The 27,424-nt window shown below is 46.8% G+C and overlaps 1 protein-coding gene across 1 annotated transcript in view; it reads right to left on the reverse strand.

The window, feature by feature from the left end:
* CCDC175 (coiled-coil domain containing 175) overlaps positions 1–23,252 on the reverse strand; it is a 68,218-nt gene extending 44,966 nt beyond the window's left edge. Inside the window, exons 1-7 of the mRNA XM_062181490.1 lie at positions 23,096–23,252; positions 20,789–20,874; positions 19,739–19,850; positions 14,801–14,936; positions 11,625–11,853; positions 3,790–3,912; positions 1,071–1,180 (exon numbers count right to left, since the gene is read on the reverse strand). Coding sequence (XP_062037474.1) covers positions 1,071–1,180; positions 3,790–3,912; positions 11,625–11,853; positions 14,801–14,936; positions 19,739–19,850; positions 20,789–20,874; positions 23,096–23,252 — 953 coding nt within the window. The remainder of the gene's footprint in view (positions 1–1,070; positions 1,181–3,789; positions 3,913–11,624; positions 11,854–14,800; positions 14,937–19,738; positions 19,851–20,788; positions 20,875–23,095) is intronic.
* Between the last annotated feature and the right edge of the window lie 4,172 nt (positions 23,253–27,424).

Here is a 27,424-nt window from a genome sequence, read left to right on the forward strand (position 1 = left end):
CGAGGGATTCTTCCGGGAGAGCTGCTGGCCAGCCTCTTCAGATGGCTGGACCTGTGACTGTGACAAGTCAATACAGAGAATCTGGCTCAGCCATACTGTGCGTGTGTGTGTTCACCAAAGAGAGAACACTGTATACAGAAAAGAGGGAAGAATGAGGCCGGCGCCGTGGCTTAACAGGCTAATCCTCCGCCTTGCGTCGCCGGCTCACCGGGTTCTAGTCCCGGTCGGGGCGCCGGATTCTGTCCCGGTCGCTCCTCTTCCAGTCCAGCTCTCTGCTGTGGCCCAGGAGTGCAGTGGAGGATGGCCCAAGTGCTTGGGCCCTGCACCCGCATGGGAGACCAGGAGAAGCACCTGGCTCCTGGCTTCAGATCAGCACGATGTGCCGGCCGCAGCGGCCATTGGAGGGTGAACCACTCTGCTTGTCAAAAAAAAAAAAAAAGAAATAAAAAAAAAAAAAAAAAAGAAAAGAGGGAAGAATGAAACACTCAGGAGAGGAAGCAGAGTGTGAGCCTCGGGATGGATGGGAGCCTGGCCCCGGTTTCTGGTTCCAGTCCTGAGTGGAGCAGTATTCATGCCCGACGGCCTTGTATTTTCTAAGTTCTGCAAGCCCTGCCTCACGATGAACAAGAACTGTTCCAGGTAGGCTGTGGCCTTACAGCGTGCCCCACTAGGCCATGCTCCATGGGCATTTCTGTTTGTAGGGAGTCAGGACTAGAAATGGGAATAATACAAGTACACTTCAGAAAGTTCACGGAAAAACAGAATGAATATATATATCGTTTATTTTGATATAATTTTTAAAAATCCACACAATTTTTTTCATAATATTCATTTTCCATGAACTTTTCCAAAGATCTTGCACCTTCCAAAGAGTTCCCGCCTCCTTTTCCAAACTGACTCTCAGTTTTTTGTTCCCTGGATTATCTCAAAGTCTGGCTAATTTCAAAATGAAGAGATTAATATCAGTGAGCTAAGAGAGTACAGTTTTCATCTAATATAATAAATATTTTTAAATGAAAGTAGCATATTCACCTCTAGAAACGCTTGAGTCAAAATAGTGTCTCACTTACATTTTGTCCTCCAGCATCTTACAGGATTTCTTTATTTCATCCACCTGTTTTTCCCAATGATTTATTGATCCATGTAGCTCTGCCACCTCTAAATTGTGATCACTGAGAATCTATTGAAAGTTCAACACAAATAGGGCAGCCAGTCATCATCAAGTGATTCATAACAGCGGCTCGACTGCACTAAACTCATGAATCAGTCATTCAACTTTAGCTTGGATCTGTCCTTCAGTGAAAGAAAAAGCAATCACTTTCGTTATAATTGAATCTTGGGCAGAAATAATTCTGAAATCATCAGAAAAAAACAAACTTTGGAGTAGGGGACAAATAAATATAACAGTGAGAATCTGAAGACTGCAAAAAAAAAAAAAAAAGGTTTTCAGACAAGAATTCCTTTTATCTACCATTTAAAAAGATTAAACAAATTGGGGCCGGTGCTGTGGCGAAGTGGGTTAACACCCTGGCCTGAAGCGCCGGCATCCCATATGGGCACCGGTTCGAGACCTGGCTGCTCCACTTCCGATCCAGCTCTCTGCTATAGCCTGGGAAAGCAATAGAAGATGGCCCAAGTCTTTGTGTCCCTGCACTTGCGTGGGAGACCGGGAAGAAGTTCCTGACTCCTGGCTTTGGATCGGTGCAGCTCCGGCTGTTGCGGCCATTTGGGGAGTGAGCCAACAGACAGAAGTCCTCTCTCTCTCTCTCTGCCTCTCCTCTCTCTATGTAACTCTGACTTTCAAATAAATAAATAAACCTTTAAAAAAATAAAAGATTAAACAAATTAATGCCATCATCATCATCTTCAAAGTAATATCCCAGAATACTAGAATGAGAATTACATAAAATAAAAACAAATTGCATCTTTTGTTTCAGTTGATAGCTATGTTCACATGGAAAAGAATGTTTATTTCTTAATATTCAATAAATATTTAGGAATGGAATGATGGAATATTGCAAAAATGTTAGCACCATTTAAAAGTTGGAAGAATTGATGGAGAAAATTCAAAGTGAAACAGCTATTTTGCCACTCTGGGATAAAGAAAAGGGAGATCAAACGCACTGGCTTGGGGATTCCATTTCATTGGGTGAGAGGAGTAGAGCAGAGAGTGGGTTCAATGCCTCCCTCTTCCCACTGACAGAATTCCCCTGGACACAGTATTTAAGCTTCTAGCCCTGGAGTCCGGGTGGGGTGAGTTGCCTGTGGGTGAAAACCACTCACACAGCATCTTCCCCCAGAGCACTCCCAGGCCACACGGATGGAGTGTGTTTATGTGACCTCTGCATTCTCCTTTTCGCCTAGTTTGACCTACTTTGAAACATCCGTACTATGCTGAAATCTCAAATCAGATAATGATCTCTCTAAATGCACATATTTGGGAGAAAAAGTGATTTTACTAATGTTTTGTGATTGGATATCATAATAGGTATAATGAACACCACCACCCTGTATAAAGGATAACGGGGTTAAACTGAGCATTCTGGTAGAAATGGGATGTTTCAGTTACTGTTGTACCAGTAAAGATTCGCATGTGATTAACAAAGTACCTAAGACAAATACACTGAAGACTCACTGATTCAATTAATTGTGGTAGATTAACAGACAATTCTGTTTTAATTAGTAAAGTGTTATTAACATTAATCACTTAAATTATAGTCACCTCCATAAACTTCAATTTTCTCTTTTTAAAAATAGGATAGAGGGACTGTCACTGTGGCGTATCAGATAAAGACACTGCCTGCAGCACCAGCATCCCATAAAGGCGCCAGTTTGAGTCTTGGCTGCTCCTCTTCCAATCCGGCTCTCTGCTATGGCCTGGGAAAGCAATGGAAGACAACTAAGTCCTTGGGCCCCTGCACCCTCGTGGGAGACCTGGAAGAGGCTCCTGGCTCCTGGCTTCAGACTGGTTCAGCTCTGGCTGTTGCAGCTATTTGGGGAATGAACCAGTGTATCTTCCATCTCTCTCTCTCTGTCTCTGTCTCTCTCTCTCTTCCCTTCCCTCTCTCTCTGTAATTCTGACTTTCAAATAAAATAAATAAATCTTCAAAAATATTGATTCATTTATTTGAGAGACAGAGTTCCCTCCCCACTCTGCGGAGCCACAGCCAGGTCCTGAGCCCAGGTACACAGATGTGGAATACCAGTGTCTCAACAGCTAGACCAAATTCCCGCCCCTCCTCGGCCGTTTTGAGTTTTCTTCCTATCATCATCATCTCTGGTTAGTTCTACATGTATTTTTTATTTTTATTTTTATTTTTTGACAGGCAGAGTGGACAGTGAGAGAGAGACAGAGAGAAAGGTCTTCCTTTGCTGTTGGTTCACCCTCCAATGGCCGCCGCCTGGCCTGGAAGAGGGGCAACTGGGACAGATTCCAGCGCCCCAACCGGGACTAGAACCTGGTGTGCCGGCACCGCTAGGCGGAGGATTAGCCTAATGAGCTGCGGCGCCGGCCTCTACGTGTATTTTTAATCAGCATTTCCACAGTAGCTTGTCCACCAAATGCAATTTGTACCTAAGCATTCTCTTTCTTCTTACCATATTCTTGAGGAAGAAGGAAACACAAATATACTACAACAGTTTAAGCAAAGTGTCTGAAGGGTCAACACGTCAAGGACATTCTTCTAGAATGGCAAAAAGATGAAATTTTTTTTAAAAGATAAATTAAAGTCAAATCCTTCTTTATTGAGGTACCTATGTCAGCTTTGAGAGAACATAGTTTTTTCTTACCACTGATCTGATGGTAACTATTTCTTTAACTTTTGACATTTCAGCTAGTAATTTATCCAATTCTTTCTTCTTTTTGTAAGTCTCCTTTCTCTTAAGCTCACAGATTTTTTTGAATTCTTCAATCTGTAGTGACAAACACAATAAACTAGTTAAAAAATCTATTAGCACAACACAGTTGGGAAATTAAAAAAAAATTGTTAATTTAATTCATATTCAAACTAAGAACACCAACAAGTAAAAAGCAAAATAATTTCACAGTTTTTTTTTTTGCAATATCACATGAAGGATTGTGAACCACAAGTACCAAACTGTAATTATAGAATATTGACATAGTAAACTTTCAAAAACAATTAAGAAAAATCACTAATAATGAATTATGAAATCACTTGTCATTGTGATGATTTTCTAGTAAAACACCATAAGGTAATACTTATAAGATTTACAGTGTGCTAAGCTCAGACAGAGGACCCAAGGGATTGTCTGGGGGCCAGAAAGTCACATTATTTAGTGGGAAATAAAATTGACTAAAGAAAATCCCTGAAGACGGAGCAGCTTTCTTGTCACTTTAACAAGCTCAAACATGTTCTGATTGTTTTTCAGACCCTAATAAAGTGAGCCACTCTCTGTCAAAGGGACACACCTGTCTGCAAAACGGAAGGCCAAGAACAAAGCGGCTAACTAAGCGGAAGCAAAGGCACACTGCGTTCTGTATGAGAGCTGTGGCCACGTATGAGCAGGTGGCTCTCCGTTAGAGCCAGAATCTGCTACTCCGAATGGACGCGGTCATCACCCATTTCTCCGCACCAGGGTTCACATGCACATGAATGAAATGTGGTCATTAACACACGGAGCTGAGAACAGGACGTCTGCCTTCTTACAAGGTCTCAGAGTTACGGAAACAATACTGGTGAAACAGAGCGTGTGCGTGTGTGTGCGTCAGGGGACATGATACAGGTCTGAAGAGTCTCTGACACCTAGCATAATTTTTCCTTCCTCATAGGAAGTGGATTGAAAGGTGGAAGACAAGAGGGGTGAGCCTGCACCTGAGAGTTCTCCAGGTCTCTGCATCCGGGGAGTTTTACTGTGTGGGGGAATAAATAAGGCAGGGCTTCGGCTGTCCACACGGAAAGCATCCTGCCTACGGCTCTGTTCTGGGAAGGCAGACCAGGATTAGGCAAGCATCCAGCCACCACCTGGGTGTGGAAAGCCACTTCTTTATCTGGGTGTTGTTTGTGGTTGCTTCCATGTTAAAGTGGCAGAGCTGTGAATCTGTGAGACACTGGTTCTTCTCAGAAAATGCTTGTGGGTCCCAGTAGACTATTGATATAGCACTAAGGTAGATGATCTCATGTTTGCAAATTCCCTATAGGAAGTCCCTCTGGGCTCCCTTTCTTGCACCTTAATGTTTATACTAAAGAGTAGTGGGGGGACCAGTGCTGTGGCATAGTGGGTTAAACTGTCTCTTTTTATTTTTTGACAGGCAGAGTGGACAGTGAGAGAGACAGAGAGAAAGATCTTCCTTTGCCGTTGGTTCACCCTCCAATGGCCGCCACGGCCGGTGCGCTGTGGTCGGCGCACTGCACTGATCCGAAGGCAGGAGCCAGGTGCTTCTCCTGGTCTCTCATGGGGTGCAGGGCCCAAGCACTTGGGCCATCCTCCACTGCACCACAGCAGAGAGCTGGCCTGGGAGAGGGGCAACTGGGACAGAATCCGGCGCCCCGACCGGGACTAGAACCTGGTATGCCAGCGCCACAGGTGGAGGATTAGCCTAGTAAGCCGTGGCGCCGGCACTAAGCTGTCTCTTGTAATGTCGGTGTTTCATTTGAGCACCGGTTGAAGCCCTGGATGCTTCATTTCTGATCCAGCTTCCTGCTGATGCATCTGGGAAAGTGGGAAGATGACTGCCCAAATGCTTGGGCCCCTGTCACCCATGTGGGAGACTTGAATGTCATTCCAGGTTCCTGGCTTCAGCCTGGCTCAGCCTTGACCAATGCAGCCATTTCGGGAGTGAACCAGTAGATGGGAGTGCTCTCTCTCTCTCCAATCTCTCTCTGTAACTCTTTCAAATAAAATAAATAAATCTTTTGGGGAAAAAAAGATTAGGAAGGGGAAAAAAACTTCCCTGTAAGTCTTAAGAAGTCTGAAACTCATTCATTCAATGAAGTAACACAGCAGGCCTACCAGCTACAAGCCACACAGCTACTGGCTACTGTTGTTCTTAGTGCTTGGGTACAGCAGAGATGAAAACACACAAACCTGTCCTGTGAAGTTTACCTGCTGGTAGACTCATACTGGAAACCACCCCTTGACCACCGGCTTGTTGCCAGGAGAAGTAGAGATGAGCGACAGTGTCCCACCCCTGCTGTCCCTCCCCTATCCTGGAAGTCCTCGTCCAGTTGTGCTCACACAGACACCATAATCTCAGTCCCTGTAATGTAAGTGAGCCACTCCAACTTGGGCAAGGCTCTGGGCTATTCAGAGAGAACAGAGTCCTCGCCAGAGGAGGAGGTGATATTACAGTGGAGGTGATATTGATGCTGCTCAGCAATGCTGTGGATAAAACTGAGGTGGATATTTGGCCCAGCATTTAAAACACTGCTTGGGATGCCCGCATCCTGCATCGGAGTGCCTGGGCTTAGTCCCGGCTCTACTTCTCATTCTAGCTTCCTGTTGATGCACATCCTGGCAAGTAGCAAGGGGTGGCTCAAGTGCCTGGGTCCCTGCCACCGACTTGGGAGACTTGGATTGAGTTCCTGGCTTTGGCCTGGCCTAGCCCTGGCTGCTGCAGGCATCTACAGAGTGCAGGAGTAGATGGGAACACTCTCCTTCCCTTCTTGCCTCTCAAATAAATAAAATAAACGAATACAAAGAGCAGTAAGATCTCTTTTGGCCCTTGTCCTGAACTCTCCATTTCAATGTGCTAACATTAAACCCAAGAAAGGTCTAGCCCAGTAAGAGGAGCCCTGCAGGACTTTTGAGACAGATTTCAATTGGTCCAAGCACTGCAGCCCAGGGTAACAACCCCAGCAAAGATCCAGGGAGTCTGCATTTTATAAATTCCATTTAATAGCTACCGACCGCCTCGGCGACAGCATCAAGAGGTGGGGACTTGGGTGACTAAGTCATGAATGAGGGTCCTTGGGAGTGGGACAAGGACTTTGTGGAAATTAGCTAGGCCTCTTGCCCTTCCATGCCTTCCACTGTGTGGGGACCCAGCGTTGCTCTCCTCTGGAGAAGGCAGCATTTGAGGCACCACTGCGGAAGCAGAGTCTGGCCCATCAGACACTGAACCCACTGGGCCTTCCTCGGCTGTCCAGAACAGTGAGGGAATGCATTGCCATCAGTTACAAGTTACTCGTTTTCACGTGTTGTGTTGCAGCAGCACAGGCTCAGAGAGACTGCGCCAGGTGTACGTCAATGCCTCCCGCGAGGAGGACTGGGGCGGGGCTTTCTATGCTCAGGGAGAAGTATGTGTAGCTTCCACGGAAAACCACTTCTGAAGAGGCAGGCGCTCTTTAGGATAAAGAAGCTGAACTGATTGGAACTGCCAAACAGCCCAAATCTTATTGTGTAATCCATTGCCCGAGGAATCAAACTGTTACTGCCAGACTTTATTCCTTTAAATTTGAATCAAGATTCAAGCAATGTAACACATGTCCTTCTTCCTTTCCTTCTTCCCTCCCACCCTCCTGACCCTCTTTGGCCTCCTCTGTCTTTCTATTTATACAGCAATGAGGCAGGCCCACGTCCAGCGTCCTGCATTTGCAACCTGAGGTTATGGCGATTCCCACTGCAGACAGGGCAACAGCAACTCTGACCATGGGGTCTGCTCCCGCCCTGCACAGGGAGAACAAAGGCTGCTGCTGGGGACAGCTAATGTGGAGACAGCCCTCTGTCTCCTGGGGTGACCGACAGCCCTCTGTCTCCTGGGGTGATCGAGGCAGAATGAGGAAGACGGGAGTTTAATCATCAGGTGGGAATTTCTCTTTGTTTCTTTATAAACTCATTGGAGTTTTCTATTAAATTTTATTAAAGATTTTATTCATATAAAAGATTTTATTCATATAAAAAGAACAGATTTCATAGGTACTGTTCTAAGAAGAAGATAACCTTCTTAGAACTTCAATCTTCTTCAGTCTTCTCCTTTAATCCTCCGCCTTCCTTCCTCTTTAATCTTTGCAAAGACACAATATTAATCCACTCTATAATCATAGGCTTGATTCATCACCTCATATTCAACAAGTAAAAAGTAGGAAGATCATGGTTCCACAGGAGTATGAACAAGGACTAAAAACAACAATCATGTCACAAGACGTCCATTTCATTCCTACAAAGTTTTTGTACTCTGGGGCCGGCGCTGTGGCGCAGCGGGTTAAAGCCTTGACCTGAAGCGCCGGTATCCCACACGGGCACCGGTTCTAGTCCCGGATGCTCCTCTTCCGATCCAGCTCTCTTCTACGGCCTGGGAAAGCATTAGAAGATGGCCCAAGTCCTTGGGTCCCTGCAGCCACCGGAAGAAGCTGAAGCTTCCTGGCTTTGGATTGGCGCAGTTCAGCCATCACAGCCATCTGAGGAATGAACCAGCGGATAGAAGACCTCTCTCTCTCTCTATCTCTCTCTGAAACTCTTTCAAATAAAAAAAAAATCTTTAAACAAAAATTTTTTTGTACTCTATATTAACTTCCACTTATCAGAGAAAACATGATATTTGTCTTTTTGAGACTGGCTCATTTCACTAAGTATAATGGTTTCTAGTTGCATCCATTTTGTTGCAAAAGACACGATTTCACTCTTTTTTATGGCTGAGAAGTATTACATAGTGCATGTATACCACATTTTCTTTACCTAGTCATCAGCTGAAAGACCACCAGGTTGATTCCATAGCTTAGCTATTGTGAATTCAGCTGCAATAAACACGGGGTACAGATAACGCTTTTATATGCCGATTTCCATTTCATTTAGGTAAATTCCTAAATTCCCAGGAGTGGGACGGCTGCGTTATACAGTAGGTCTATTTTCAGACATCTGGGGACTCTCCATATTGTCTTCCATATAGGCTGTACTTGTTTAAATTCCCACCAATGGTGTATTCAGGTGCCTTTTTACCCAAACCTCACTAGCATTTACTGCTTTGTGATTTTTGAGTGACACCCATTCTAACTGGGCTGAAGTGAAACCTCACTGTGGTTTTTGTTTTTTTGTTTTGTTTTTTATTTATTTATTTATTTATTTATTATTATTTTTTTTTTGACAGGCAGAGTGGACAGTGAGAGAGAGAGAGAGAGACAGAGAGAAAGGTCTTCCTTTGCCGTTGGTTCACCCTCCAATGGCCGCCGCGGTAGCGCGCTGTGGCCGGCGCACTGTGCTGATCCGATGGCAGGAGCCAGGTGCTTCTCCTGGTCTCCCATGGGGTGCAGGGCCCAAGCACTTGGGCCATCCTCCACTGCACTCCCTGGCCACAGCAGAGAGCTGGCCTGGAAGAGGGGCAACCGGGACAGGATCGGTGCCCCGACCGGGACTAGAACCCGGTGTGCCGGCGCCGCAAGGCGGAGGATTAGCCTACTGAGCCGCGGCGCCGGCTTGTTTTTTTTTTTTGACAGGCAGAGTGGATAGTGAGAGAGAGAGAGAGAGAGAGAGAGAGAGAGAAAGGTCTTCCTTTTTGCTGTTGGTTCACCCTCCAATGGCCGCTGCGGCCGGCGCATCGCACTGATCCGAAGCCAGGAGCCAGGTGCTTCTCCTGGTCTCCCACGTGGGTGCAGGGCCCAAGCACTTGGGCCATCCTCCACTGCCTTCCCGGGCCATAGCAGAGAGCTGGGCTGAAAGAGGGGCAACCGGGATAGAATCCGGCGCCCCAACCGGGACTAGAACCCGGTGTGCCAGCGCCACAAGGTAGAAGATTAGCCTGTTAAGCCATGGCGCCGGCCCTCACTGTGGTTTTGATTTGCATTTCCCTGATGGCTAGTGATCCTGAGCATTTTTTCATGCTTCTGTTGGTCATTTGAATTTAATCCTTTGAAAAATGCCTGTTCATGTCCTTTGCCTATTTCCTAACTGTATTGTTTGTTTTGTTGTTGAGTTTCTTGAGCTTTTTTTTTTTTTTTTTAAGATCCTGGATATTAATCCTTTATCAGCTGCATAGTTTGTAAGTATTTTCTCCCATTCTGTATGTTGTCTCTTTCCTTTGTTGAAAGCTTTCTTTACAGTACAGAAGCTTCTTAGCTTATAATCCCACGTGTTTATTTTTGCTTTTATTGCCTGTGCTTCTGGGGTCTTTTCCAAGAAGTCTTTACCTAAGCCAATGTCTTGCAGAGTTACCCTGATGTTTTCCTTCAGTAATTTGATGGTCATAGATTTAGATCCTTGATCCATTTTGAGTTGATTTTTGTATACAGTATAAGGTAGGGGTCTTGTTTCATACTTCTGCCTGTGTAGCTCTAATTTCCCCAGCACCATTTGTTGAAAAGACTGTCCTTTCTCCAGGGACTGATTTGAGCTTGTTTGTTGAAGATTAGTTGATTGTAGACGTTGATTAGTTCTTGGGTTTCTATTCTGTTCCACTGGCTTGCATGTCTATTTCTGTGCCAGTACCAGGATGTTTTGATTATAGCTCCCCTGTATTATATCTTGAAATCTGGTATTGGGTGCCTCCAGCTTTGTTTCTGTTGCTTAAGATTGCTTTGCTATTTGTGTTTCCATATGAATCTTAACACACGTTTTTTCCCCTAGATCTGAGAGGAATGTCCTTGGTATTTTGATTGGGGTTGCACTGAATCTATAAATTACTTTCCCTGGTATGGACATTTTGATGATATTAATTCTTCCAATCCAATGAACATAGAAGATTTTTCCTTTTTTTTTTTTTCTGGTTCCTTCTGTTTCTTTACTAATGTTTTGTAATATTCATTGTAAGGATCTTTCATATCCTTGGCTAAATTTATTCCAAGGCATTTAAATTTTTTGGTTGCTATTGTGAATGGTACTGATCCTACAAGATCTTTCTCAGCAATGGCATTGTTTGTATATTCAAAGGTTTTTGATTTTTATGTGTTGATTTCATGATGTGCGATTTTGCCAACTCTCTTACGAGTTCCAATAGTCTCTTAGTGGAATCTTTTGATTCCTCCATGTATAGGATCATGTCATCTGCTAATAAGGATAACTTGACTTCCTCCTTTCCAATTTGTATCCCCCCCCTTTTTTTTTCATTATCTTGCCTAATGGCTCTGGCTAAAACTTCCAGAACTATACTGAATTGCAATGGTGAAAGTGGGCAGCGAATGGGGAATTTCAATTAGGATGGCATAGCAGATAGCCCAGTCCCTACACGAGCAGAAAAGGATTTAGCAGTTATCCGTGTTCCCACAAAATTGTTGGCCTCAAAACATGGTTTTCTCTTTATGTCCTTGACTGTGTATTGCCCCTCTGCACGCCGCTCGCTCCTCTCTGATTTATTCAGCAGGTGAAGCAGTTGTGGACAGGGGCCCTGTCTGCTTGGTCTGCACTCCCTGGTCCTGTCAACACAGATTCAGCCTGGGGACTGTCAAGGGCAACTGGCTAAGGTGCTCTATGGCTGCATGTGAGCAAGGGGCTACTCAGTGTTACAGCTCCTGTCACTTACATTCTTTTCTGTGGACCACAAGCTGAGACACGACCAAAGTCATTCCCAAGAGGCTCCGCTGTGTCGTTGGGTCTCCCGCTCTAGTCCTCCCAGTGTTCTCGGCAGAGTCCATGGAGAGCAAGTGCCAGCCTCACAGACAAATAAATTCTTTTCTATTTCCTGCCCCAGAGTCTATACAATTCTGTATTTGTAAAAAATAATAAATTGTGCCATTTACCTGTACAGTCAAAGCTTGTTTTTTTGTCAAATATTCTCCTTTTTGCTTTTCTAGTTCCTCCTCTGCCTCTTTAATGCATTTTTTTATTGAGTCTATTTCTTCTTTCTCAAAGCTGATTCTGGTGTAAGTCTCACTTATGTAAACAGTGGCCGTGGATTTCTCTTCCAACGCGTAGTTGAGTGCCGTGACAAACTTTTCATACCGCTCTGCCAGCTCTTCTTGCTTTTCACTGGGGGATAAGAATCCTCACAGAGTGAAGAGAATCATACTTAAGAAGGGAACTGAAAGTCTGAGGGGGTGGCACCATGGCATCGTAGGTTAAGCCTCCACCTGCGGCACTGGCATCCCATACGGGAGCTGGTTCATATCCCAGCTGCTCCATTTCTGATCCAGCTCTCTGCTGATGGCCTGGGAAAGCAGTGGAAGATGGCCCAAGTGCTTGGTTCCCTGCACCCACGTGGGAGACCCAGAAGAAGCTCTTGGATCCTGGCTTCGGATCAGCCCAGCTCCAGCCGTTGTGGCTATTTGGGGAGTGAACCAGTGGAAGGAAGATCTCTGTCTGTCTGTCTGTCTCTCTGTCAATTTGCCTCTCAAATAAATAAATAAATCTTAAAAAGAAAAAAGAAAGTCTGTCTGGCCAGGTAGCCCTCATCCAACAGGACATTGCAAGGGATACTAATTGTGGTTGTGATGGTTAAACTTGGTTGAGAAGAGAATAGAAGGAAATACTAAACAAGCAACAACCTGACAAGTGATGACCCACCTCACCCTATCCATCCAACATGTCAGGCAGTAAGTGCAGGATACGGTGCCTAACAGTGTAGAGCGATTCAAAAGTCAGTGGCATCTGGCCAGAGGAGCGTTTTGATGGGCATCCTTGCCATTTCTATCTTCCTATACTGGGCTGGGTAGTGAAGCCAAAGAAAGGTGGTTATCCTGCCACAGCTCCAGCTGCTCGCTGGTGTCACAGCCCCAGGAGAAGGCTAGGCTTCCTCTGGACAGACACCAGAGAAACAGGAGGCTGCGTCCAGCCTTCCACCCTTGCTGTTCACTGGATGCCCGAGTCCTAATTTGCATCATCTTATCTTCTCCCAGCTGCAGCCAAATCTGAGCTCAGCAGTCATTAATGTCACACATCCACTGCCAGCCATGTCCATCTGAAGACCTCAATGTTGGGAGAAATATCAACCTCGAGGCTAACAATCAAAGATTTTCAGGAGTGGCAATTGGTGTCACTTTCTCCAGTTCCATTTTGAAAGGTTCCCAGAATAGAAAAGCTCTTTTTCCTTTTCTAGTCGCCAGGGTTAGACCCCAAGAGGGCTGTGTGTGTCTGAAGGCTCAGAACACCAGAGACAGGCTGTCGAGAAGTCTATGCTGCAGAGGTGCAACTCTGCGACAGAAATGCAATGAAAAGCAGCTCAGGTGAGAGGCTCGATGAAGGTGTCAGACAATGGGTGCTCTGTGGGCCGAGCAGAGACGGCCCTCAGGAATGACTCAACCTAAGGATCGAGGAGCCTCGGGGAAGCAGAAACCCTAGCCTGGTGCATTGTGATGGGTTGAGAGGACAGCACACACACAGAATATTGGGCCTGGGGTGAACACACACAAGGACTACCCATCCAGAAGAAGAGAGACGCTCACCACTGTCCAGATCCATGGGTTTCCAAGTGGTTGGGCCTAGCAGCAGCATCACCCAGACACTTGTCAGAAATACAAATTCTTGTCCCACCCTCCACCCTACAGGTCTACTAAATCAGAAATTCTTGAATGGGTTTCAGCAACGTGTGTTTCAACAAGCAGTAGAAGTGTTTCAGATGCCCACTCAACTTTGAGAATCACTGATCTGCAGCGCTATGATGTTGCTAACTAGTTGAAAGGAATATCCAGTCTGGGTATTATTATTCCTACTATTGGTGCAGAAATAGATTCATTTATATGACATTCCCCAGCAATTGTGGCTGGCACATACCATGAGCAAATCTGCATTGGGGATTCCATTTCCGAAACTTGTGTGGTCGTGGAGCATCTCCTAGTACAGGTGCTCAGGCCTGGTCCGGGAAATGTGTCCTTAGGCCTTCAGGCCTCCTCCAGCTCCGAATGCTTTGATATCTGTGCACCAAGCAATCTTCTGATTGTTTTAGCTTTGCAAGCTTTTCTCCCAGCAGTGAGGGCCCTTTGAACATTTCTCACTCCAGAAAACCTTATGCTTTAGTTTTGCAAATCTGTTCACAGCACTGAGCTACCCTTCAACCCATTTTTTTTTTCTTCCAGACGGATCTGCATAGGGTAATCTAAAAGTTTGACTCCCTCTTTATAGATAGAGAAATTAAGGACTACAGGTAAACCGGGGGTCCGAGACCTCACAGCTCAGGAATAAAGGAAACTAAGAGGTGTGAGATCCTGAGCTACAGGCTGTTATATAGTTTGTCTCTTTTAATTATAGATACAGTGTGGAACCCTCTCCTGGGAGCCAATCGAACCCCTGCCTTCCACAAGATAGCGAGTATGGCTGAATAGGAACTGAAATGGATACAATGGACCTGGTTTGAGGTTTCATTTCCAGTATGGTTCCTGCAAGATGCCTTGCGTTGCTGGTGAGCGTCTGTAAACTTAAATAAACAAAAATGGAAACTAAATCCATCCTGAGCCTCTGCCTTTGGAGGGAGTACTGTTCTGCATTATGTAAACAATTACTTGTTTAGAGAGAGAGAGAGAGAGAGAGAGAGAAAGCTGGTTCACTCTTCAGATGCCTACTCGGCCAGGGCCAGGCACTCCATCCAGGGCCCGAGTACTTGAGCCATCCCCTGCTGCCGCCCAGGATGCAATAACAGGAAGCTGAACTCTAGAGTGAAGCCAGGACCTGAACCCAGTCACTCCGATATGGGACAGGAGCACCCCAGGAGCCGTCGTAACCACTGTGCCAAATACCCACCATGCAGGGCGCATCGGAGCCAGTGTGCGATTTACAAACAGCAGTTCTGGATCGCTCCGACCCTGGACTGCCATGGTTGAGCCGGCCAGGGCTGCCCGGGTCATCTTCCAAAACTGACCGCCCCCTCCTCACCCGCCCCGCCCCGGCTCACCTCAGAGGGCCAACCCTTTAGGACAATTTTCGCCATCCAATCCCAGACCCCCATCAAGTACATCAAATTTCAGAAAAAAGAAAAGCAACTTACCCCAAGTCTTCATTTTCTTCTTCCAGTTCAATTATTTTCATCTTCAGAAACTCTATTTCATTATTCGTCTTTCTGATTTTTGCTCGTATTTCATTGATCTCCTGAAGATTTAATCTGCGGGCATCTCTGACACATTCTTAAAAGTAAACGTAAAGTTTACTCAATTATTTGAGAGGGCGCACAATGGTTAGGGGCTGACTGTTCAAGTCTTGAAAAAATTATGTCTGCCGCTGAGATATCCTTTTAAGTACGTGTCTGGATCCGCTGCCTCTTCCTTGCCCCGTTGGTTCCTTTCACTCTCACCTATTAATTATTTCCCTTGTTTTTACGCGGGCTGCCGTGACCGGCTGTGCACAGGCTCTGAACAGATTCCGCACTGGGTTCCGATCCGCCCGAGGACTTCTCACTTCCGGCCTACGCCTTCCTGTTCCTGTACCGTGGGACTTAAGGAGCATGCGTGCGTGCGCCGGAAGTGCGAGGGTGGGACTAACATCGGGCCAATGACGGAGAGGCGTCCAGGCACAGATCGGCCCCCTTCCTCACGTGACTGGTGGTACTGAGAAGGGGCAGCACTGGGTCTTGAGGACCTGTTCTTACGATTACTTAGCTGAAGCCCGCAGCAGTAAACATTGTAATGCCTCCTTCGCATCCCCGTTTTTGCTCTCTCTTCTTCCTTGCTTCTGTCTCCTTATCCCATGGCTTTCTGAATTGCACTCCCTTAAAACGTAATAATGCATAAGCCATTGCTCCACACTCTGCCTTTTGGGGAACTCAATGTATTAAAAACAAGTTATTGTAGGATCAGCCCTGTGGTGTAGTGGGTAAAGCCGCCTCCAGTACCGGCATCCCATATGGGTGCCGGTTCGAATCCTGGCTGCTCCACTTCCGACCCAGCTCTCTGTTATGGCTGGGAAAGCAGTAGAGGATGGCCCAAGTCCTTGGGCTCTGCATCTATGTGGGGGACCTAGAAGAAGCCCTTGGCTGCTGGCTTTGGATCAGCCCAGCCTTGGCTGTTGCGGCCATATGGGAAGTGAACTGGCAGATGGAAGACTCTGTCTCTGCCTCTATGTAATTTTGCCTTCAAAATAATTTTTTTTTTTAAAGAACAGCCATGAATGAAACTGGAATTTTGGACACCTGTTTAGAAAGGTGCTGGACTACTCATTTTTAAACCACAGACAGATTCCCTAGAAACTGGCTGTTAGCTTCCTTGGGTGAGCTAGGCAATTCTCCTCCTCCCCCCTCTTCTTCCAAGTTTAAGTGAGACTGTTCTTTGTAGCAAGGTTTTACAAGCACGAACATGTCTACATGAGTATATCACCTGAGGATATTGTTAAATGCAGACTCTGCTACAATATTGGTGGTGGTGGGGTTTCAGAAATTCTGCATTTTTCTAACAAGCTCTCAGATCCTGCCCATGCGGATGGCTGCAGGTGCCAAGACCATATGACAAGGCCGGCGCCGCGGCTCACTAGGCTAATCCTCCGCCTTGCGGCGCCGGCACACCGGGTTCTAGTCCCGGTCGGGGCACCGATCCTGTCCCGGTTGCCCCTCTTCCAGGCCAGCTCTCTTCTGTGGCCAGACAGTGCAGTGGAGGATGGCCCAAGTGCTTGGGCCCTGCACCCCATGGGAGACCAGGAGAAGCACCTGGCTCCTGGCTTTGGATCAGCGCGGTGCGCCGGCCGCAGCGCGCTACCGCGGCGGCCATTGGAGGGTGAACCAACAGCAAAGGAAGACCTTTCTCTCTGTCTCTCTCTCTCACTATCCACTCTGCCTGTCAAAAAAAAAAAAAAAAAAAAAAAAAAGACCATATGACAAAAGGCCAATTAAATTACTTGGCTAAGTATTCAGCAGGTATTAGGGAGCTTAGAAGCTCATATATTTTCCACTTCCATAGCATTTTTTCCTGATTATAAAAAGATCCCAATCTGGAAAATAAAGGAAACAAGACAGAAACCCTCTTTATTCTACCTTTGGTGCAGATGCTACTATGTCTTGTTTTTCTCTGTACATACAGTTTGTTATAATCTCCCTGTCAAAGTAGACACCAAGTGTATTGTTGTATAATCTGTTGTACCATACGGTGTCTAATTAGGAGATAGAAATCCCATAGTACAGTCAGCACACAACAAGACTCAGTCAACGACACACCACTATGCACTGCATCCCAAAAGACTGCAATGATGCTGAAAAATTCCCATTACCTTGTGACACTGTAGCCACCAGAAGGTCCTAGCACAATGCATTTATCGCAGGTTTGTGGTGATGCTGGTGGAACCCAACCTACTGGGCTGCCGGTTATATAAAAGTGCAGAACATACACCTCTGTAGAGTACATCACACTTGACAATGATAGCAGAGGACTCGGCTACTGCCCTAAGTATTTACTGTACTGTTTATCATTGATTTGGAGTTAAAATAGGCTGTAAAACAGTATTCCGCACTTCACCAGCTCCACTGTCATCTTTCTGCTCTTTACTAAATCCATTGATCACAACAAGAGACCGTATCCAGTGGCTGACCTGCACCATCTGGGTTTGTGTAAGTGTGCTGTGATGCTCGCACAACAACAAAAACATTGCCTAACAGTGCAACACCCAGACTACACACAAGAGGGGAACTTTAATATAAGGAACTAGAACTACAACCCAGGCTTAGAGTAATGAGGTGATGGGTAGCAAAAAGCAAAGAGAACCCTAAAGAATTCAGAAAGAACAGGCACAAGGAGCAGATGGTATCCCATGAACTGAGTTGGGAGTGCTCGAGGAAGCAGCACTTCCAAACCCGAGAGGGCAAAGAAGGTCATGGAATGCTGGGCTGCTGGAATTTGCTGGAAATCTGCTCTCTGACATGTTGGAAGACCCGCCCGAGGAGAGGTGCCACACTTCAGAACTCACTGCAGTACTCCCCAAGGCGGGTAGGGAAAGCCCTTCACAGAGAGGCCCCTCGTGGGCGGCATCCCATCAGGGAGCTACCTGAAGGGCAGACGCTGGGCACCGCAGGATCCTGGTCTGGACAAACCACATGCACTGTAAGTGTGCAAGTCTGAGTGCACTGGAGCCAGGAAGAGAGCCCCTCCCCCCTCCATGTCCTTCTAGTGCCCTGCACTGACAAAGCTGAACACCATGTCAGCTGGTAAAGGGGAGATGCCTAGGGGCCAGCTCCCCTACCACAGGGCAGACAGTGAAGAGGAGATTTGGAGCCAAGAGGCTACAGATGGATCAGGGGGACATCTATTATTAAATTTTTGTCATTTATTAAGGTTGTTCTTTTTTATTAATTAATGAGTTAATTAATTTGGGAGGCAGAGAGAGAGGGAAAGAGGCAGATTGTGTGTTGATTCACTCCAACATCGTCCATAGGTATTGGGGTTGAGCCCAGCTAAAATGGGAGCTGGTAACTCAATCCAGGTCTCCTATGTAGGTGGCACAAACTTAACAACTTGAGCCACACCTGCTGTCTCCCAGAGTCTGCACTAGCAGGACCCAGAGGTGGGCATGGAACCCAGGCACTCCAGGGTGGGAAATAGGAATCCTATCTGGTGTCTTAACTGCTAGGCCAAACAACCACCGCTGAGCTCCCTGGGAAACAGAGTCTAACATCTGTGTGTAGAAAATTTATTGTGCAGTACTGTCTGGAAAATCTGCTGTGAGGAAATACAAGAATCAGCGCTGGGCAGAGAGGGAGGTTGACTACTTGTGTGTGTGATGAGCTGTGACGCGGACAACACTTCAAAGTGGGTCTGCACCACCAAATACACAACTCAACTCTAAATGGGTCAAAGACCCAAATGTAAGAGCAAAAGTCATAAAACTCTCACAGGAGAACACGGGAGAGCTTTATGACATGGGAGTTGGCAGTGATTTCTTGGATATGATGCCAAAAGCACAGGCAACACAAGAAAAATAATTAAACTACATCAAAAATACAAATTTGGGGGCATCAAAGTTCACTATCAACAGCATGAAAAGGCAAACCATGAAATGGGAGAAAATATTTACGGATCACATATTTAGTAAGGGGTTAGCATCTCTAATGCACAAATAACTGCTATCACACAACAACAACTTATAACAAAACCAGCCCCCGTGAAGATGGGCAAAGTACCTGGACAGACATCTTTCCAAAGAAGGTATAACAGTGGCCAATAAGCACAGGAAAAGTCATTTAACATCACTGATCTTTGGGGAAATGCAAACCGAAACCACATGAAATAGTATCTCACACTCATTATGGTGGCTATCAAAAACAAACAAAAAACACCAAACCTAGCAATAACCCAGATAATAACAAGTGCTGACAAGGACATGGACAAACTGGGACCTTAGTACATGGCTGGTGGCAATGAGAAACAGTGCAGCCACTGTGGAAAACATTATGGGAGATCTTCAAAAAATTATAAGTAGAGCATCATAAAGCCCAGGAATAGTTGTGCATGTATATCCAAAAGAACTGAAAGCGAGGTCTTGGGATGGGGTCACAGAGAAAGAGAGAGGTCCTCCATCCACTGGTTCACTCTTCAAATGCCTGCAAACAGTCAGGGCTGGGCCGGGTGAAAACCAGAAACTGGAACCCAGTCTGAGTCTTCTATGAGAGTGGCAGGGACCTAAGTACTTGAGCCATCGTCTGCTGCCTCCCAGGGTACACATCAGCAGGAAGCTGGAGTCAGAACACAGCAGGGACTCAAACCAAGGCGCTCTGACATGGGATGCAAGTGTCCCAAGCCACATCTTTTGACTACACTGCCAAACAGCCATCCCATAGTTTTATATATAGTGCTTCCACTTAAAACAGATGGGTCTCCTTGTGTTTGTGATGTGTGCTCTTTCTAATTATATTTACCCAAGCAACAGCTATTTAATTCATCCTCTTAAAAGTATTTGGCATATTTTCTTATGGGATAAACTAAACGTCTACAGCTTATAACCCCAAAAGTACCTTCCACTTCCTTGTTAATGGTGTTGGGTAGAGTTCCCAACAGGAAGTACAGCCTGCTGAATTCCATGCTCTCAATTTCCAGAAGATCGATTGTGGCTCTTCTCATTTCTTCCTGAAAATTTAGGCTACATTTTAAACAACTCACAACACTGAAACAGTACAATCATCTATCCCCTGGTTCACTCCCCTAAAAGGCTGCAACAGCTGGGGCTGGTTCAGGCGGAATCTCTGGGCCAGGAACTCCATCCGGGTCTCTCATGTGGGTGGCAGGGGCCCAGTGACTTGGGTCATCCTCCACTGCTTTCCTGGAAGCTGGGACTTGAACCGGTGCTCTGATCGGATGTGGTGTTGCAGGTGGCAGCTTTATCTTGCTGTGCCACAACGCCCTAGGACATTGTTTTAGCTACTTCTGCAACAGGTCTTTGATAGGGGCCAGGTTAACTGAAAGTTTGTTTTTACTGAGAGCAGTCTGAGCAGTGAACGGATGCCAACTTTTTACCAGTTATGCAGGGCATCGCTAGGGCAGAATGGGTTCACTGGCCCCACAGACACTATGAATCAGCGATCGTCTGTGGATTATTAAACACTACTTACAAGTTGGTGGCCCACGCATTTGTCCACGTGGCCCACCCTTTTAGGGAGCTTAGTTACTGCTCAGATAGATTGCTTTTCCTGAGTGAGTGTGTCCTCATTCCCTGCACAGGCCCAGAGCTCTGCATGGAAAATCAGGCAGCATCTACAGCGGATCAGTCCTGGCGCAAATACTAAATGAACTGAGGACAACATTTTAAAATTCCGAGAAGTTTCCCTTCTCATCTATTAAAGTCTCTTGGACAGAGTTGGTGCTAAGTGAAAGTCTGATGAAGAAACACAAGAGGACTTTAAAAAGTTTCATGAAAAAAAAATGAAATTAAAAGAAAAGTTTATTTTCATGAAAAAAATCTTTTGAAACCCATGAATGATTTTTTTCATCACATGCATTTTCCATGAACTTTTTGAAGCAAACTAAGTGAAAGGTTAGCAAAATAGCTCATATAGATAATACGATACCAATTTCTTCACGGCTACAGAAATGTCCTTAAGAAAGATTCCAGCTTCTTTATTGCATTTAAAATAGTCACTTTTCAGTGATTTTTCTGGGAAAAAAAAAGAAAGAAAATGAAATATTTTATTTATCTGTCTTTATTTATGGTCTGGCTGAAATATTCCCCCAGCTGCAAGTGCCGTCTTCTACCTTGGAATTTCTACAGTACTTTGCATAAATCTCTTTTGTACTTGTAATCTCTTTTGTACTTGGTATACATTTTATGCTCCTTAAGGACAAACTTCTCGGGACCAGCATTGTGGCGTAGCAGATTAAATGCTCTCTACAGTGCCGGCATCCCATATGAGCGACAGTTTCAGTCCCGGTCGCTCCTGCTCTCACTCTTCTTCCCATCCAGCTCTCTGTTGTGGCCTAGGAAAGAAGGAGAAGATGGCCCAAGTCCTTGGATCCCTGCTTCCGCATGGGAGACCTGGAGGAAGCTCCTGGCTCCTGGCTTCAGATCAGCCCAGCTCCTGCCGTTGCAGCCAATTGGGGAGTGAACCAGCAGATGGAAGACCTTTCTCTCTCCAAATATTTTTCACTAAAATAATCTTTTATATATATATATTTTTAAAGATTTATTTATTTATTTGAAAGAGTTACACAGAGAGAGGAGAGGCAGAGAGAGAGAGAGAGAGCGAGGTCTTCCATCCGCTGGTTCACTTCCCAGTTGGCCGCAATGGCCGGAGCTGTGCCCATCTGAAGCCAGAAACCAGGAGCCAGGAGCTTCTTCTGGGTCTCCCATGTGGGTGCAGGGGCCCAAGGACTTGGGCCATCTTCCACTGCTTTCCCAGGCTACAGCAGAGAGCTGGATTGGAAGTGGGATGCTGGCACTGCAGGTGGTGGCTTTACTCGCTATGCCATAGCACCAGCCCAGAAAATAATAACTTTTATTCTACCTTTTGGTGACATTTTTGAAGCACCCTTGTGCTTTTCAATTGCTTTGTTTGAAGGCATCAGAGAGGAGAGGCCTTCAAAGTGCGGCCAGGGACAAAGAAGACAAGAAGCAGACGGCACAGGGAGAAGGCAGGAAGAGAAGAGGAAACAGAGGCAGGTCTGGGCATCTGGCCTGATCCGTACTGCATGGTGTGGGCTCGGTCTCCCGGGGCGCCAGGCCTGTAGCTTTCCGTTTGATGTGACTGATGCGTGATTGGTATTGTCTCTGTGTTTCTCCTTATGACCTTGAGATAATTCCCATTTCACAAGGGAGAGATCTAAGACTTCGGAGGTCAGATTATTGCACAGTTGCTGACCTGATCAGTGGTAGAGTCTGGATTCGAACCCAGGTGGCGTGGCTCCAAGGCCATGTTCTCCAATGGTCGTACATACCCTCAGTTCTAGGGGACCTGGGGCTCTCTGAGCTAAGCACTCAAACCAAGGGAACAGCAGCGAGCGTGCAAGCGAGCGTGTAGGAAGGGGCAGGCACTGCTTGTGCACACTCTCTCTCTTTACTGATTGAATAAAAGTAATTTTTCCTGCTTGCAAATGAGCTGGAGAGCTACACGCTCCATGAATTTTTTTTTTTTTTAATTTGTGCATAAGGACCAGGGTTGAAGGGCCACGTGGTCTAGGGTCAAAGGTGAAGGTCACTGCCAGTGACCGTGGATATCCCTAAGTAACTTCGGTTCCTTAGGATAATACTTGTGCAAGCCTATGAGAGAAGAATTGCGAAATGAAACTAGTTCCTCTAAGAAGGAAATAAGAAACTGCCCCAAACCATCAGTAACATTGTAGCAAACCAATAGGATTATTCTGAACCAGTGAGGCAGAGTGGAGGAACGAATTTTTTTTTTTTCCCCTAGGCATTGGTTTTCAGCCTGAACAAAATCCGCCCTTTCTTGGACTACTCTGATCTCAGACTTAGGAAACTTGATTACAGGTTCCGCTTTCTAATGAAAAATCAGTTTGCCCCGGCTCCTTTCAAGGCCATTGTCCGTTGCAATCGCCTAAATGTCCTTTTTTTTTTTTTCTTGTCCGGTTTTTCTTGCCTAACGCAACGGGAACCTCCTACACACGAACTCTCAACCCTCCAGCTCGCCACGGCACACAGAGGGCAGGAGGAGCTCGCTGAAGTCGAATGCAAAATCCAAACGCACGCGAGCCCGCAGGGCGCAGGCCCAGGGCAGCGGCTGCGGAGAGCCGGCCTGGGTCAGGTCACGGCCGCTCGGCGCCGCCTCTCTCCCCAGCCCGAGCGGGCAGGACACGGCTGGGTCTCGGCCCAGGGACGCCACCCGCCGGGGACGACGTCCCTCCCCGCACCCGCAGCCTCTCACCCACGGCAAAGAGCCGCTCCAGCGCGCCGGCCGCCACCGAGGAGCCCAGGCTGGCGGGGACGGTGCAGAGCTCCAGGGAGGGGCCGGTGGCGACGGCCACCTCCCGCATCAGCTTCTCCGCCGCAATAAGCTCTTTGGTCCAGGAGCTCAAAGCCATCTTGCCGCTCCCGCCCGCGCCTCCGAGGCCGCAGCGAAGACAGCAGTTGCCACGGGCAACGAGGACGCCGAGGGTCCCTCCGGCGCCCCCTGGCGGTGGGCCCCTGGGTGCCTACGCCTTGGTTCTCCCACAAGAGGAAGACGTTGGATGTTGGATTTAAATTTGCTCCTGAAGTTGTACTTATGAAGTGTATGAAATTTGTATTCCTTAAACAAAAGGTTTCTGGGGGAAAATAAATAAATAAATAAATAAATAAATAAATAAATAGATAAATAAATAAATAAATAAAGTGGAAACTGTATAAATCTACTATGACACAAAGTCTGTCTTTTGTGCGCTTCTAGAACTTCCCCTGTATCTATCATCCATCATTAAGGACACTTTGCTTCGGCTCAGTGGTTTTCCTCTGTCTTTGCCTGTCTTCCACTCAAACTGTAAACTCTTTGATGACCGGGACAAAATATCGTTTTTATCTGCAGCTCCAAATCCCAGCCCAGGGTGAGGTACAGTCTCACAGGTAGTTCCCTTCCCACTTGCTATTTAGAGAGAAGCAAGGGGGTTTAATCTCCCCTTCTTAACTTTTCTTTACAGATATGGAAATTGAAATATGAATGATGGCAAGAGTAACAACAGCTTTGGGGAGTGGCTTTGTGGCACAGTGGGTTAAGCTGCCGCCTGCAAAACCAGCATCCCATATCCTAACGCTTTGAGTCCTGGCTGCTCACTTCTCACCCAGCTCCTTGCTAATACGCCTGAGAGAGCAGCAGAGGATGGCTTGAAGTACTTGGGTTCTTGCCACTCATGTCAGAGACCAGGATGGAGCTCCAGGCTCATGGCTTCAGCCTTGCCCGGCCCCGGCCATTGCAGTCGTTTGGGAAGTGAACCAGGGGACAGAATCTATCTCCTTCTCTTTGCCTCTCCATCTCTCTCTGTGTCTCTCGCTCTCTCTGTCACCCCGCCTTTCAAATAAATCTTTAAGAAACCATTTATCGATCGCTGAGTGCCTTCATGTCCCAGGCAGCCTCTGAACACTGAACGTTCTGTCCCCACACTCGCACCTCATCCTCATTGCCGCGGGCCGGTGCTATAGTCCAATTTGCCAATGAGGATATTGAGCTACGGCCCGAAGCCTTGTGCCTCACAGTGGCCATGGTGCAGCAAGAGCAGCACGGTTTCTAGAACACAGGTCCCCTTCACCAGGGAGTGACCCTGGACACCATCTGCAGGTGCCCGCCCCTCTCCACCCTTTATTTTCTGTGTTTGGTCGATTGGTGTCCAGAGCTGTTCCTGCTCTTCTGTGTGCTCCTCCATGTGGCAAACGCAAGAAGCCTACAGACCACGTTTCCCAAACACCCCCAGCAGCTGGTTTTGGTACGAATTCCACCAATAGGAGACACAGCTGGGAGAGCAGCAGGCCAGGCAGCCGTCCAGTCTTTGCCTCCAGGACTGGAGTGTCTTCAGGCCACCGTGGACCATAGGTCCCAGCAGTTGGTGGTTCCAGAAGCAGCCTGAGGCCAGCCAGTGCCAGCAGTCCAGTTGCTCAGCGCTAAGTGTGGCCCGTGGGCAGTACTGTTGTTGTGACTGCTCCCTGAACTCCAGATTTTTTTTAAAAGATTTATTTATTTGTTTAAAAGTCAGAGTTACACACAGAGAGAAGGAGAAGCAGAGAGAGAGAGAGAGAGAGGAGAGAGGTCTTCCATTTGCTGGTTCACTCCCCAATTGGCCACAACGACCAGAGCTGTGCCGATCTGAAGCCAGGAGCCAAGAGCTTCTTCCAGGTCTCCCATGAGGGTGTAGGGGACCAAGGACTTGGGCCATCTTCTACTGCTTTCCCAGGCCATAGCAGAGAACTGGATCGGAAGAGGAGCAGCTGGGACTTGAACCTGCACCCATATGGGATGCCAGCGCCACAGGTGGCGGCTTTACCTGCTACGCCACAGCCCTGCCCCCCACCCCCTGCCCCGGTCCCCTTCAGTAACTCTCATCACACATTTCCACTGTGACAATTTCTTCTCTTCTGGAAACATCTAGTCAGGCCTGCAGGTCAGTCTATAGCGACACCAGATGATTCTTGTACCCAGCCTGGATCACATCACTCTCTGTTAATGAAGACTCATCCCTAAGCAGGAATTTGGAGTCCACCTCATTTATTTACTGCAACTGTTATAGGATTTCCATTTCTAATTCCCTTCTTGTCTTTAACACATTTCCCCGATCATTCTTCGGAAGAAATGTTCAGCTTCAGGTTTGTGTCCTGCTTCCTTTTCCATGAGATGCCCTTTATAAAACTCAACTCATCCTTTTCTTTCTTTCTTTCTCTCTCTCTCTTTCTTTCTCTCTTTCTTTCTTTCTTTCTGACAGGCAGAGTGGACAGTGAGAGAGAGAGACAGAGAGAAAGGTCTTCCTTTGCCATTGGTTCACCCTCCAATGGCCGCCGCGGTAGGCGCACTGCGGCCGGCGCACTGTGCTGATCCGAAGCCAGGAGCCAGGTGCTTCTCCTGGTCTCCCATGGGGTGCAGGGCCCAAGGACTTAGGCCATCCTCCACTGCACTCCCTGACCACAGCAGAGAGCTGGCCTGGAAGAGGGGCAACCGGGACAGGATTGGTGCCCTGACCGGGACTAGAACCCGGTGTGCCGGCGCCGCAAGGCGGAGGATTAGCCTATTGAGCCGCGGCGCCAGCCTCAACTCATCCTTTTCAAAAGGAACTTTATTAATTCTGAAACGGAACCTGGAAAAATAATATGAACAAATGCTTCCCCAAAGAAAGAAAATTCCTAAGAAACTTATTAAAAGAATGCTCATCCTCATTAGCATTCAAAGAAAAAGCAGTGTACCCATTGTCCTTGTTTTAGTATTAAGATTTGAAAAAGGGGCCGGTGCTGAGGCCTATTGGGTAAAGCCGCCGCCTGCAGTGCCAGCATCCCATATGGGTGTCTGTTTGAGTCCCGGTTGCTCCACTTCCGATCCAGCTCTCTGCTATGGCCTGGGAAAGCAGTAGAAGATGGCTCAAGTCCTTGGGCCCCTGCACCCATGTGGGAGACCTGGAAGAAACTCCTGGCTCCTGGCTTCAGATCGGCGCAGCTCTGGCCATTGAGGCCATCTGGGGAGTGAACCAGCGGATGGAAGACCTCTCTCGCTTTCTCTCTCTGCCTCACCTTCTCTCTCTGTGTAACTTTGAATTTCAAATAAATAAATATATCTTTAAAAAATATTTTTAAAAAAAGATTTTAGAAAAGGAATTTGAAGTGTCGAAATTTGGAGTGTGAATTATTCCCTATCTGGAGGAAAATCTGAATGAGGAGCCTTAACATACAGTAGTACTTTGGGGAACTGTTGTGAAAGGAATAGGCACAGGTGTGTCCAAGGACATAAATACCAACTTGTTTGTTGCAGTTCCATTACAAATAGTGAAAAATAGCAAACAGTCCAAGTGATCCGTGGTAGGACGCTGCTTTGTGTATGGGACATCCATGCAATGGAACAGGCGGCCTGGGATCTGGTTAGGAGCGTGGGTCCCTCCACCTACCGGGTGTGGCGTCTCTAGGGACAGCCTCTGCCTGAAGCCACCCCGCGTTCCCTCTCTGAGCGGATGCAGGAGGCAGAAGGAGCTCTCAGGAGTTCCTAGATTGCTGTGGGGGTACAGCGACCGTTCAGTGCTGGGGTCCACACACGCAGACAGTCAAAGCCTCTCACAGTAAAGTAATGTGGCAGCTGCCAGAGCGAATGAGCACGCATTTATGCTTATACACACATATCAAGCGGAAAAATGAGTGGCTAAAGAATGACATGATATCCAATTAATATTCAATCTTTACAGATCCACAAACCTATATAGATGTATACAGATACGGCTTATACACAAGAGTACTTCAAAAAGTCTGTGGGATATGCAATTAAAAGATAACATCATTTTGCTGCCCAAAAATGAAATCATGCATAGTTTCTTATGGTATGCATTTCCATTAAGTTTTTTTTTTTTAAAAAAAGATGTTATTTATTTATTTGAGAGGTAGAGTTACAGACAGTGAGAGGGAGAGACAGAGAGAAAGGTCTTCCTTCCATTGGTTCACTCCCCAAATGGCTGCAATGGCCAGAGCTTTGCCAATACGAAGCCAGGAGCCAGGAGCTTCTTCCGGGTCTCCCACGTGGGTGCAGGGGCCCAAGGACTTG

The sequence above is a fragment of the Lepus europaeus genome, chromosome 22, assembly GCF_033115175.1.
Source record: "Lepus europaeus isolate LE1 chromosome 22, mLepTim1.pri, whole genome shotgun sequence".
Taxonomy (NCBI): domain Eukaryota; kingdom Metazoa; phylum Chordata; class Mammalia; order Lagomorpha; family Leporidae; genus Lepus; species Lepus europaeus.